The sequence below is a fragment of the Epinephelus moara genome, chromosome 14 (assembly GCF_006386435.1).
Source record: "Epinephelus moara isolate mb chromosome 14, YSFRI_EMoa_1.0, whole genome shotgun sequence".
NCBI lineage: Eukaryota > Metazoa > Chordata > Actinopteri > Perciformes > Serranidae > Epinephelus > Epinephelus moara.
Window position 1 is genome coordinate 19,797,512 of NC_065519.1, and position 12,389 is coordinate 19,809,900.

Genomic DNA, 12,389 nt, shown 5'->3' on the forward strand with positions numbered 1-12,389 from the left:
GTGTGTGTGTGTGTGTGTGTGTGTGTGTGTGTGTGTGTGTGGATGTGAGAGTGTGAATGATTTAGAGCAGTGCATTTGTTGTGTTCAGCTGGGATTGGTTTATTACCCCGCCTGTCTGTCCCCCACTTGTCTCGCCCCTCTCCCCCCCCTCAGACCACTCTGTGCAGATTGAAAGGGTCTGCTGGAGCGTGATACTGCCTGATTGTGTGTGTGTGTGTGTGTGTGTGAGCAAGGGAAGACCCTGTGTCGTTGGGAGCTATGATGTTCATGCCAATGTGTGTGGAAGGCTTCGACTGGTCAGACTGATGCGCAGGCTGATTACTGACATTATGTGGAGGTCAGCTAGAGGATATTATCTACCAATATGTCAGTCAACCATTGTTGGTAGTGTTACCATTTTATACTGACAGGAAATGACGTATGTGCACCAATGGATGTCAGTCAAACTGTTACACTTGAAAAGCCTTCGCCAAGTGAACAAAAATAACGCAAGTATATGATACTTTTTTTCCCCCAAGGTCTGCTGAGAGACGTTTCACCACCATCTGCTTTTGTATTTTTTGCAGCTGTGTTTCCTTTTTGCTTTGCATTGTGGGACACCCCCAGATCAAGCAGATTTAGAATATACTATAGTGTATTTAATTTGGCATTTTGTGAAAAGGCCATACACTCCAAACCTGCTTATAATTAGTCAGCCCCTTCTCCTAGAAATTAAGTTTATATATATAAGTTTGTGTCAGGAACCCTCTTGCTGTAAGGTGACAGCGTTAACCACTGCACCACTGAACTGTTTTGTAGTATGGAAATGGGACACAATAAAGGTTTGTGTGTAAAAGCTGCAAAAGGTTACATCTCAACTGGTGCTGTAATGTGATTTTGTAGATGCAGATAACGCTATGACATGCTCTGTTTCAAACACAAGACTGCTTCATATTAACACAGGTCAACAACACACTCATAGCCGGGAGCTTTCCAGAATAGCTTGTTTCATCACAACTTTCAAGACTTGTTTGAGGAAAACACAGCTGATAGAATTTGAGTCACAAGGCTGCTCGTGATTATAATATTATGAGGTTACACTGAGGTTATCTGAATGTAACGGGCTGCAGTGTACTCTATGTGGCTGACAAAGAACTTCTAACACCAATGCAGCCTCTGTGTGACTGAGTTGATGCAGCATATGCACCAGAAGCTTTAGTCACCAAGGGAACAGATTGCTATAAATCTCTCGTCCATTTGGCTTGTCTTCCTCCATAAAAATGTCCACACTACTGCCAGGCAGCCCAGCTGATACGGTCAGAGTGTTGGGTTTATATTCTGTTATATTTTTAATTTTTTATAACATTAACAATGGCTCAGTTCCATTAAGCCCAAATGCACAATACAGGGGCCTTGCCTAAGTGGAATGCAGCTATCATTAATGTTTTTAGATATACCTGTGCTTTTCCTCCTGGGGTGGTGTATTTTCTGCAGAGACTCAGCCCTTTGCCTGGATTTTCTTATTGTCCTCTTTAGCTGAGCAGACACTGTATTATTTGAGCCTGGCTGTTTCTGACGTGATGTTTGAACCACACTTATTTTAGAATCGGACCAAATTTCAGCTTGGTTGGGTGTCATTCGCCGTTCAGTGTACCGGGGGAGTGAGGGCCGATCATGGCTGGATCAGCTGCTGCCGACTGGGAATCAGACGTTTGATTGAATTTTGGTCAGCCTCTCGCACAGTTAAAGCATAGCTATAAGGTGAATCCCCTTGGACAGTGCCTTTTTTTTCTCACTCTATCAGTTGCACAGTATAGCCCAAACCCAGCTAGTGTGTTGGTGCTGCTGACTTGCTCACTTGTGTGAGTTTGAGAGGGAGACAGAGGGAATCAAAACTTGGACTGACCTGTTTTTGCAGAAATGGACTTCTAAGCTAATTTTGGGATGTCTGTCTCTACATTATTGTGAATGGTAAAGAAAGCAAGCAAAGAAACTTCTCCCTGCTTGCAGCCCCAGACCTTTCGAACAAATCTTTCTTTACAATTGCCAGAACAGCGTGCAGGGGCCGATGGACCGTTTTATTGCCGATTTTACGCACTCGGATTGTGACTTGACGATTGGACCATACAGTGTGAGCACATAGATCCTGAGCTTTGGCTTTACATCCCAGACAATTAACTCGTTTAGTAGGAGTTTGAAATTAACCTCAACAGTTCTAAAATGAGCTCAAATGTTCCTTGGCACAGATACAGGTGAAGTAGGGACTTTAAAAAAAGGTAGCAACCAGACCGTGAGCAGCACGCATCCAAGAGGAGGCTACGAAAATCGTGGACACAATACTGGAACAACACAAATATATAGTGAGACAAATACCAAGAGGACAAAGCTCATTCGAAAACGAGAGGGAATCCGTTGTTGGCTTTTACTTTTACTTTTGCCGGTGTTGCTGTTTACAAACAGTAACCAACAATTCCAAGATAGTATACCTTTAACTACGAGACGAGACAATCCTTTACTGTTCCATAGTGGGTAAATTTGCAACATTACAGTTGCAGAGGGATAGTGCAAACAGGAAACAAAGAGCAGTATAATAAGCAAACAGCATAAAAACACAAAACAATATAGAAGAAGCATAATATAATAAAGACAGACTGAATAGCTGATTTCACATTACGGACTGATGGGGCAGTATAGATACTGCTCAGTTCAGCGTGTACTGATATTGCACCTGAGTGATGATTGTGAACAGTGGAAAAAAAGCAAGATATAATAAATAAATAGACAGGCTGTTTACATTATTGCACGCATCATGTGTCGATATTTCACAGTTAGTATACACAGATACTGCATGAGAATATGTGACTTGAATTTAACCAAGCATTTAGCACGGACAGCCATTAACAGAGAGGCACATTGAGTCAAACGTGTCTGGACACAGTTTTGCAGTTCTCTTAGGAAATTATGAATGAAACATACAGACAGTCTAATGCCTTATTGGTCCTCCTCTTAAACATCGTTGCATGCTTTGACTTCTCACCCTTGTTTGACCTCACGCCCTCCTCGCCAAACTCATTCACAGCATCAAATAATCAATACATAAAAGACAGTGTCAAGTAGGTTTTATTGGCTCATTTTGAAATTGCCTCCTGTAGTACTGAAACAAAGGAGTGATGCAAGCTTTGTCCAAAATAGATGCTTTTCCCCCATCAATGACCCGAAAATCAGACTCTCCATGTCTCATTTTAAATGCAGATCCACTGTCAAGCCTTTTACAGTCTCAGAGAAGGTCAGCTACCAGCAGAAATGCTTTCGGTGCTCTCAAGGCTTTTGGGAGTAGAGCACTGGGAGTAGATTTATTGTAGAGAGCAGAGCCCAAGGTGGTATCAGCTCAGCTAAGAAAACACTCAGCGGCTGTCTCCAGTTACCCTTTAAAAGTCTTTGTGTGGTTGGATTGGTTTGGCGGGGCAGACAGAGATAGTACTCTGTGTTTCTGTGTTTTCTTTGTCTCTGCATTTGTTTTAAAAATACCTGTTTAACAGTATGCAGTGGCTGTGTGGGGTCTGAGCGAGTCAGACAGACAGAGCTAATGGGATAATGGTATATGTAACAGATGAGTCATTTAAGAAGAGTTGAAGGAACTAAAACCACAGAGCTGTAAGTCTTACTTTTACTCAGGGAAACAAGTAGCTTCTGGTCGGCTTCTTTTAATTTGTGCAGTTCCCATCAGACACCAGATTTTATTTTTAGCATGTGTTACTTTTACTAAGTGCAGCTGTCTGGAAGTTTATTTGTGGAAAAGCACACTTGTTGGGAAAAGGCTGTGATTTTTCTCTCTGAATCCAACCTGCACTGTTTTTCTTCATTTAGATCATACTAACTTTGTTGTAAGGTTTTGGTTTATTTTGTTAGTTTCAGCTTGAGGTCTGGCGTGAATGAGACTGTAGCTTTTGTTGCTTAACAAACAACTAAACAGAAGTAATACAGCCACATACAGATGGACAATGTGATCAACTGTAAATTCAGGTCTGGTGCTGTCCACCCCTTTTTAGTTATTATGTAAAAGACCATTTTTGATCTGATCACTCAAACCACTTGCAGATGTGGTCTGGGATGCATTAAGCCTTGTATCTTTTGAAGTGTAAATGATGCACCCTGATGCGTCCCAGACAAGGACGTAAATTTGAAAACACGTCATCATTAAAGGACGTGTTGGTTGTTTTGATGACAGTGCTAACACTCTATAACTTGCCCATTCTATGGCGAGTTGGACAAAGTGTTGTGTGACCGTCTGTAGTTTTGCCCTGAAAGGAGACGTATTGAATTATGCTGACAGTGATACCTCTAGCTGTACTGAGAAAACTGCTAATTTGACAAGAGTTTGGATGTAGTAACTGAACGCAAGGCCCTTTGACCTCCTGGTGAAAGTGACATAGGCAGTAAAGAAATGTAAAATGGTCAGCTTGAGAAGCATGATAGACGCAGGTGTGAATTGCGATGTGTCTCGGGTGTTTACTTGTGTTAGCGTCACCGAAACTCATCTTAAAACCAAAGCCCCTTTCATACATTCACTGCATACCTGAACTTACCAGATGTATAATGAAGTTTCTAACATTTGGCTTGCTCGAAACCAGAAGAGAGAAAACATCAACGGTAAGAAAGAAGGGTCATTTACACGAAAATGGAATAGAATAGAAAGAACTATTTATCCCAAAGGGGAATTCAGCAAGATGACGACAAAAGTGTCTCGCTGGTTCTCGGATTCTAGAATTACTGTTGGTAAGGGCGAGAGCCGAATTTCTCAGACGAATTCAAGGAAAGGCAAGAGACTTGTTTGTTTATGACCCAATTACTAACCATCTACGTGACCACGGTGTAATCCACGTCATATCCTGCCTCCTGCATGCCCTACCCAGGCGCCACCCCTTGCCTTAAAAACCAAACGGAGTATTACCAGTAGGTGATAACGCTTCTGACACAGGCAATCACCTGTTGTGTTTTACGTGTGTGAAAGGGGAAAAGTTCGTATGAAAAAATGGTTCAAGTGTAAACAGGGTCATAGATGACGTGGGTAACTGTTGGCTAAACACATCAGGATTTCTCCAGGGTAATTAGCTGTGATCACAGCCACTGATGAGCCAGCATGATGCAGGCTCTGTGGGCTTTTTCACAGTTGACATTTTGACATACCAGGAAAAGCAAAGGTGCTACTAATAACATTAAAAGTGCCTCTTTTCTATTCAAGTGTCCCATTAGGCTATGTCAGTAGCCATTTTTACACAGAGATCGTGCGATAGGGCGGCTATGATGTCCCGTCTTTATGCCGCCTTTGCATTTTTACACAGAACCAAACAATGGTGGCATCATGCCGCTCTAGTGTGTGATTTTAGATGGCACCCTCTACTCAGAGGGTAAGGAGCTCCTGGTCCTCATGTTTTCCCCAATTTGTGGTCATTTTCGACTGCTCTTCCTTTTCTTTGAGTTAGCTGCTAACTGCTATCAGCTACTTTTTAAATGTGCCGTAGTGGGTTGCACGCGTAACACATCATTAAAACATCACACCAGTGCTGCCCATGATCCTATCCTGCTGGCTGTCCTTAGACATTGTTCCAGTATTGTTACTACCTTCGATGCTGGCTAAAAGGCAAGACAACTGCCCCCCGCCATTCCACGTTTGTACCATTTCCAGAACAGCGAGGCGGGATAATGGCATGAAATTCCTGCCTTTAAGAGAAAGTGTAAAAGGGGGTAGAGTGACAGTGAGCCAGCATGCACAATACCAGGATCGTGAAACTGAAGCTGCTCAATGAGATGCACTTGTTGTGCTTTTCCCTACTGTGACATGTCAGAATGTATTTGTAAAAGAGGCTGGCTAGGTAAACAGATTGCCAAGCTGGTGATTGTTTAACTAACTTCAGCCTTGTGTCTAAATTGCAGCGCAGCCTTGAGTTTTTTTTTCCTCACACATTAGCAGCTGATTGTGACCGATGAGGCTGTTTGTCTCTAGTCTTCCCAATAAGAGTAAAAACTCAGCTGCGGAGCCGAATCGTGGTAAATGTTGTTATTAGATGGCTGTTTAAACATTCGTCTCAGCCATTAAATACACGGCTGTGTGATGAAGCACCACTGATCGTTTTCCCTGAAGCCTTACAAGACTTCTATTTAATAAAAAAGCGACTGCACTATAAAATGCTGCAGATTGGAGATACATCTGCAGTGTGTCAGAGCAAATTGTCAGCGTGCTTGTCTTTTCTTTGAGCTCTGTGTTCTTCTTTCATTCGGCCCGTCCCTCTTTCAGTGACACTTGATTTATCTGTCATTTTCCCTTTAAAGTCTTCCCCTCTCTCTCTCTGTTCCTTTTGTGAGCGTCTTTGCAAGGTTGTGAAATGTGACCCCGGGGAAATGTAAGTGCTGAGCGGTTCTTCCATTTTGCAATAGCAAACAGCTCATAGTTCGGATATTAATACGGCGGATTTATGGATTTAATACATTTTGTCATCACATCTAGTGGTGCTGCAAAGAGGAACGTGCGGGTGTGTACAGTGTTGGTGTGTGTGTTGCAGCTGAATGGGGACCATTGTGTGTTTTTGTTTTCAGAGGGTGTAGGGGATCTGATATGTGTCTGTCAGATGGGGAGCAGGGCAGGGAAAAGTGGCGCCGGCTTTGGCCCGCATGGGCGGACGTACTTAATAAAGTCCCTAAAAACTCATTTCCCAAAATCCCCCTCATCCCGAGAGAGTCCCTCACTCATCGCTGGTACAGTGCCGCATTGTCTCAGCTGGACTCCCAGTGTTTGTTCTGGTTAGTGTGTCAGTCTGAGCTCAATGCATGTGAAAGTGTGTGTGTGACTATGGTTATTTAGAGGCATGTGTGTGAAGACCTTCATGTAAGAGACCTCAGATGCTGCTTTCGCCCTACAAGCTATTATGCTGATAAACACACACACACACAGACACGCACACTAACACAATAACCGACGATGGAGCTCAGGTCTATTCTTAGCTTTGCCTTGAATAATTCATTACTTGCAGCCAGACTGGAGATGGCATACACACACACACACACACACACACACACACACAAACTGTACCCACCACATGGAGACATTCAGGGTGTGGAAAAAAAAGCAGGAGCGCCAAACAATTCAACACAGGAAAGCAACAACACAAACTGCAGTTGTGAAAAAGACAGTAGAGTTGAATCTTTCTGACAGTCTGAACAGTGTCAACTTAATAAAGGTGATGTGCTGTATCACTGCAGAGCTGCTGTATCAGAATACTAACCTGGGTCTACACCTCTTGAATCGCTGCCCACATCTGAAATAGGTCTGGGGTTGTGCTTCGGTCAACCAAGCAGAGCTTTGTAGGTGGGATTAAAAATGGAGACATCATCCTCATACACATACTCGCCAATCTTTACCCCTTTACTACCAAAATTAGTGCATGTATGCAGGACTTTTAAACATGGAAAACCCAGGCCGTGTACATGACTCTGCAGCAGACGAGTATGGGGCCAGAAAACAGGTTAGTAAACAGTAGAAAGCAGCACGGAGGCCAGTGAAAATGTGTTATGGTGGTTACTTCTTGTTAAATATCCCTTACTTATTCAGTCTCTCTTTCAAACTTGGTGCTGACTGAATTAGATTTATGTTTGAGCACTTATTGGACGAAGATGGGCGTTATTATGTGGTGGTGCGTCATTGCATCGTGCTGGCAAAGGGGCAAAAATAAGCTTGTCCACCTGGGTGTCATATTTCCATCATTGCCATTTAGGCCGATCAGAGCCAGAGTCGACAAATAACCGTGCTTACTGCAGAGTCAATTGACCTGGGAGTAAATGCCGATTGTAACCTTTTCCAGTAGGTAAAAACAAGCTGATGTCAGCGGGTGTTAGTAAGTTAGGGAGGATTTTGAAACTTAAGTGGGGGTTCTGGAAAAATTTAATTCTCAAAAACTTTGTTTACTGCTTAAAGTGAAAATAACAAAATAATAGGTACACTGCATCAGAGTATTTATGTTAGATATGACCTTAGTACTCCAGCAGAGTACCGGGAGGAGGGCGGGAGGCTTGTAGGCTTGCCACACACCAGGCACACACAGTTGGCTGTCCTCCTTGGCCCACATACCACAAAACATGGAGCAGGAGGACAGCTGGGTACCCCACTGCTGCAAAGGAGGGCAAGCTGGGTCCTTTCCTAACCCCTGAGGCACCCCTCAAACCTCTGCTAGAGCATCCCGTCAGACTTTCAAACACATAATTGGTCAGCATGGAGACAAGGTGTTCACTGGCAGCTGCGCCCAACTTGTACTGGAGGGTCAGAGTAGAGTTGCGGGGCCTTTACATGTTGCACAGTGCCAGAAATAGGTCTTGATAACAAAAAGAAAAAAGGTGTCTTTAATAAGGAGAGAGTCTGGAGAATTGTGACCCTGTGAACCGGAAGAGGGCAATAAAAGAAAAACAGGAGTCTCCTAGGAAAAACGAGGGTTGGCAAGTTTGCTCGCATGAAGTTAGCTCGCTACCTTGCAACATTCATGAGAAATGGTGATACAAAATGACAACAAGCGTGTTTTTAAAGTCAATTTACAGACATATTGACTAACACATTCCTTTAAACAACCTGTAAAAAAGCAAAATACGTTAATTTAAGTAATACATTTTGTAAAAATCTAAATATCTGTCTCTTTCTCTGTCTGTCCAGGCTCTGGATGTGGACCGCAGTGTTCTGTACAAGATGAAGAAGTCTGTGAAGGCCATCTACACGTCTGGTCTGGGTGAGTCCTCCTGCCTGTCCTTCATGTCAGGATGTTCATTTTCTCAGTTTAGCACTCTCACTTTAGTCTCTTTGATATATTATTGGAGAATGATTTGGGGTTTTGTGGCTGCTGGATGGACTCAGCAACCAATTTCAAGACATCACATGGAGCTGTGGTATCTCGCACGTTTGTGTTCTGTTCTCTTTTTTCTTTACACAAAATAATTAGTTTCACACAAAAATGCACAATTGATTGGGATTGAAAAATAATTAATTCCATTCCCAGTGGACTTTGAGGCAGAGGTAGGGGGACAGGTGTTTTTTGTGTGTGTTATTACCCTGCTCGTTGTGGCTGGTTGTGCCAGTGTTGGGTGTTTCCAGTGTCTTTTGTTTGCTCTGCCTGACAGAACCCCGCTGAGAGGCAGAGAGCGGGAGAGACCTCTGAACAATGTGCTGAGCATGTCTTTTTCAGAACAGTGTGAGCTCTGTTCAGACCAGAGGGACAGCTGTCTGATCCAGACCCCTAAAGGAACAGCTGGGGAGGGGCGCACACTGTGTTTGTGTGTGGGTGCTGAGGCATGGACACACTCATGTTCTCACCTCACCGTTAAACATGCATTTACATATACATGCCTTTTTGGTGGCTGCCAGACTCAGAGCCTCTATTTCGTCCCATCTCGTATTCATGAAGGCTGAAATTGTCAGTGTGTGTGTGTGTGTGTGTGTGTGTGTGTGTGTGTAGGTGTACATTGAAGAGATGAACCTGTTGTACAGTTTTCTCCTCGTGTTCAGCCGCCAAAATGAGTCCCTTTAGGGCCCGATCAGACAAACAGGAGACTCACTGAACTGCCTTTATTGTTGAAGCTAGGCCTGATCAGACAGAGCGCTGTTTAGTGGCAGCCTAGGGCGGCTTTGTGTCATTGTTTTTAATGAGAGTAAAGCTTTTTGCTCGCTGCTTTTGCATTACTGAGAGATTATTTACACTTCTGTCTGTATTCCTCCAACAACACAGGGTAAAAAGTATAGCTCAGGTTAGCTCAGTGTTTCCCACAGAATTAGAATATATGTATGGCGGTAGCTGACGACCTCCTCTTTGATCATTCTTAGGCTCCTCTCTGAATTCAGAGGTTTTTGCAGGGCTTTGAACGCAGCGCAGGTGGACCTTTTTTTTCCCCCCAGCATCAGTATTTTGAGTTTGAGTGAATCAGTTTGTGATCAGATTGATTGGAGGAGCAGCTGCTGCAGAGGTGAATGACAGCAAACTTTTAGACCCAGCGCTGGACCACATTGTGTGCAGTTTCCATGGGAACGCAGTGGTTTCAACTAAAATGGGTTGGAATAACTGGATGCTGGATAACACTAAAATGAGAGCACTGTTGTTGTAAGAAATATGATGTTACAATTCTTTATGATCAAGTTTCACTGCAGCACGGTGGTGCAGTGGTTAGCATTTACATATGCCTCACAGCAAGAGGGTTCCTTGTTCAAACCCAGGGTGGAAGGAGTGTGGGTTTTCTCCAGGTACTTCGGCTTCCTCCCACAGTCCAAAGACATACAGGTTAACTGGTGACTCTAAATTGTCTGTAGGTGTGAATGTGAGTGTGAATGGTTGTCTGTCTCTATGTGTCAGCCCTGTGATAGTCTGGCAGCATGTCCAGGGTGTACCCTGCCTCTCGCCCAATGTCAGCTGGGATAAGCTTCAGCCCCCCTAACAGGATAAGTGGTTATGGAAAATGAATGAATAAATAAGTTTCACTGTCACCGTGCCCAGCATTCTGCTGCTCCATCTGTGCCCAGAGTATGCTGTGTGCTCAGATATATATATTCCAACAGTCCGGCTCCAATAACAAAAAATAAAATGTGTGGCTGCAAATGCTGATATTGTGACAGGCCGCCACAGCTAAATGAATGTGTTAGGAAACCTGTGGCTGAAATCTGTTTCAAATATGTCTTGCAGCTTGAACCATGAACTGTTCACTGCTACTTGTTGTCATCTCCACCACAAAAGGCCGAAGTCTCAATTCAACTGACTGAACAATGGGGGAAAAAACCCACCAATTCCTGAGTTGAAGTTTTTTCAACTCGAGGCAATCAGGGCGCTCTTGTAAAGATGTGAGGTGCAAAGAGGGGGACAAATGGGAGGCGCTCAGCAACGCATTAGCAGCGAGCAAAAAGCTCCACTATCATTGAAAACAATTACAAAAGGCGGCCCCAGGCTGCTTAAATGTGCTCTGGGCGATCAGGGCCTTACTGTTGATAAATTACCTTCATTTGAATCAGTGTGGTTACTGCAGCAGGGTGCACATGTCTGGGAACTGCAGGTGTTTGAGGCAGTTGCTCTCTGTTTTCATTATGAACAAGATTATCTGTTGTAGGAAAAACGTGAGGAAGCAAATCAAGTTTCTGTGCCTTGAGGCGTGAAGTTTGTCCAGATTTTAATCAGTGTTTACAATAGAAACACTGTTTTGTCTGTGGAAATGCAACTGGGACAATGTCATTTACAGATCTGTCAAGGGAAGGTGGTATTACCAGAGGTCACCTTTTTAGTTATCAACAATCACTCAGGAAATGCTGCAGACTCTGATCTGTTTTCAATACAAACAGGACGACTCCATGAATGTGGTTATATCTCTGCAACATGGGACATGAACTGAAAAAATAAAATGAAGTCTGGTGAGTCTGCTGTTTTAATCTGGTAATTACAGATACTGTATAGTCAAAGCCATATAGATATTGTATTAAATACAAATAAATAAATATTGTCAGTATTTTTACAATAATAATGGATCACTATGTAATATGAGTGGTGTTGCATTTACTGACGAACCCACAGTGAGCTCTACAGAATGTTTTACTGTTTTACCGCCACTTTCTGCTGCAGTAGGCAGCTGCTTTCAACAGAAAAGGTCAACACCAAATGCAAGACAGACAAAGTTGGCAATGAGCTGGTGAATATAGTGGAACACTATCAGCTAAACGGCAAAATATTTCTCTCAGGAGACCAAAATGAAGTGAATATTGGACATCCATATGTCAGGTCGCCAGAAACAAGTGCACCATCACAACATTGTAAGATGATAATATGTCAGTCTATAGTAGTTACAGGTTGTTTTGCTGCCACCAGGCAGATTTAACACCACAGCTAACTTTTTTGTAAACCAAGCTGCTGTGTTTTGTAAATTTAGAAAGGCTAGGAATCTTCTGGTTTCCATTTATTTCTGTATGATTACAAAATCAATTATAAGGTTAAAGTAAATTACCAATTAAAGTAATCAATGAGTTAATTCAGTTTAGACTTTTCAAATCAATCAGCAGTGTAGCTACTCACAGATTGTGTGTCATCCATTTGAAAATGGTCAGTAAATATGTAAAGTAGTAAGCTGCTAAAACTTGGAAACACACTGGAAATGTCCGTTAAGCAGAAATGAGCTCCAGTATATCCACTGCAACTTGTTTAAACAGCAGCTCCATTCTTATTTTTTGGTTTTTATATCATTCTGTAGCTTTCTAATAGTGTTCCTTAGCTATTTGAATCTGAACATAGAATTTTGGTTGAAGTGTATATGCTTTAGCGTCAAAATGTGATTTTCCCAAACCCTTCTAAAAACATTTTTACATATGACCTGATATCGGTTTCTGCACAATGTTGTTGCTACATATA

The 12,389-nt window shown here is 42.8% G+C and overlaps 1 protein-coding gene across 1 annotated transcript in view; it reads left to right on the plus strand.

Annotated features, from left to right (window-relative positions):
* Positions 1 to 12,389, plus strand: part of asap2a (ArfGAP with SH3 domain, ankyrin repeat and PH domain 2a) — an 85,518-nt gene that overhangs the window by 19,127 nt on the left and 54,002 nt on the right. The window contains exon 2 of the mRNA XM_050062084.1: positions 8,675 to 8,747. Within this exon, the coding sequence (XP_049918041.1) occupies positions 8,675 to 8,747 (73 nt within the window). The remainder of the gene's footprint in view (positions 1 to 8,674; positions 8,748 to 12,389) is intronic.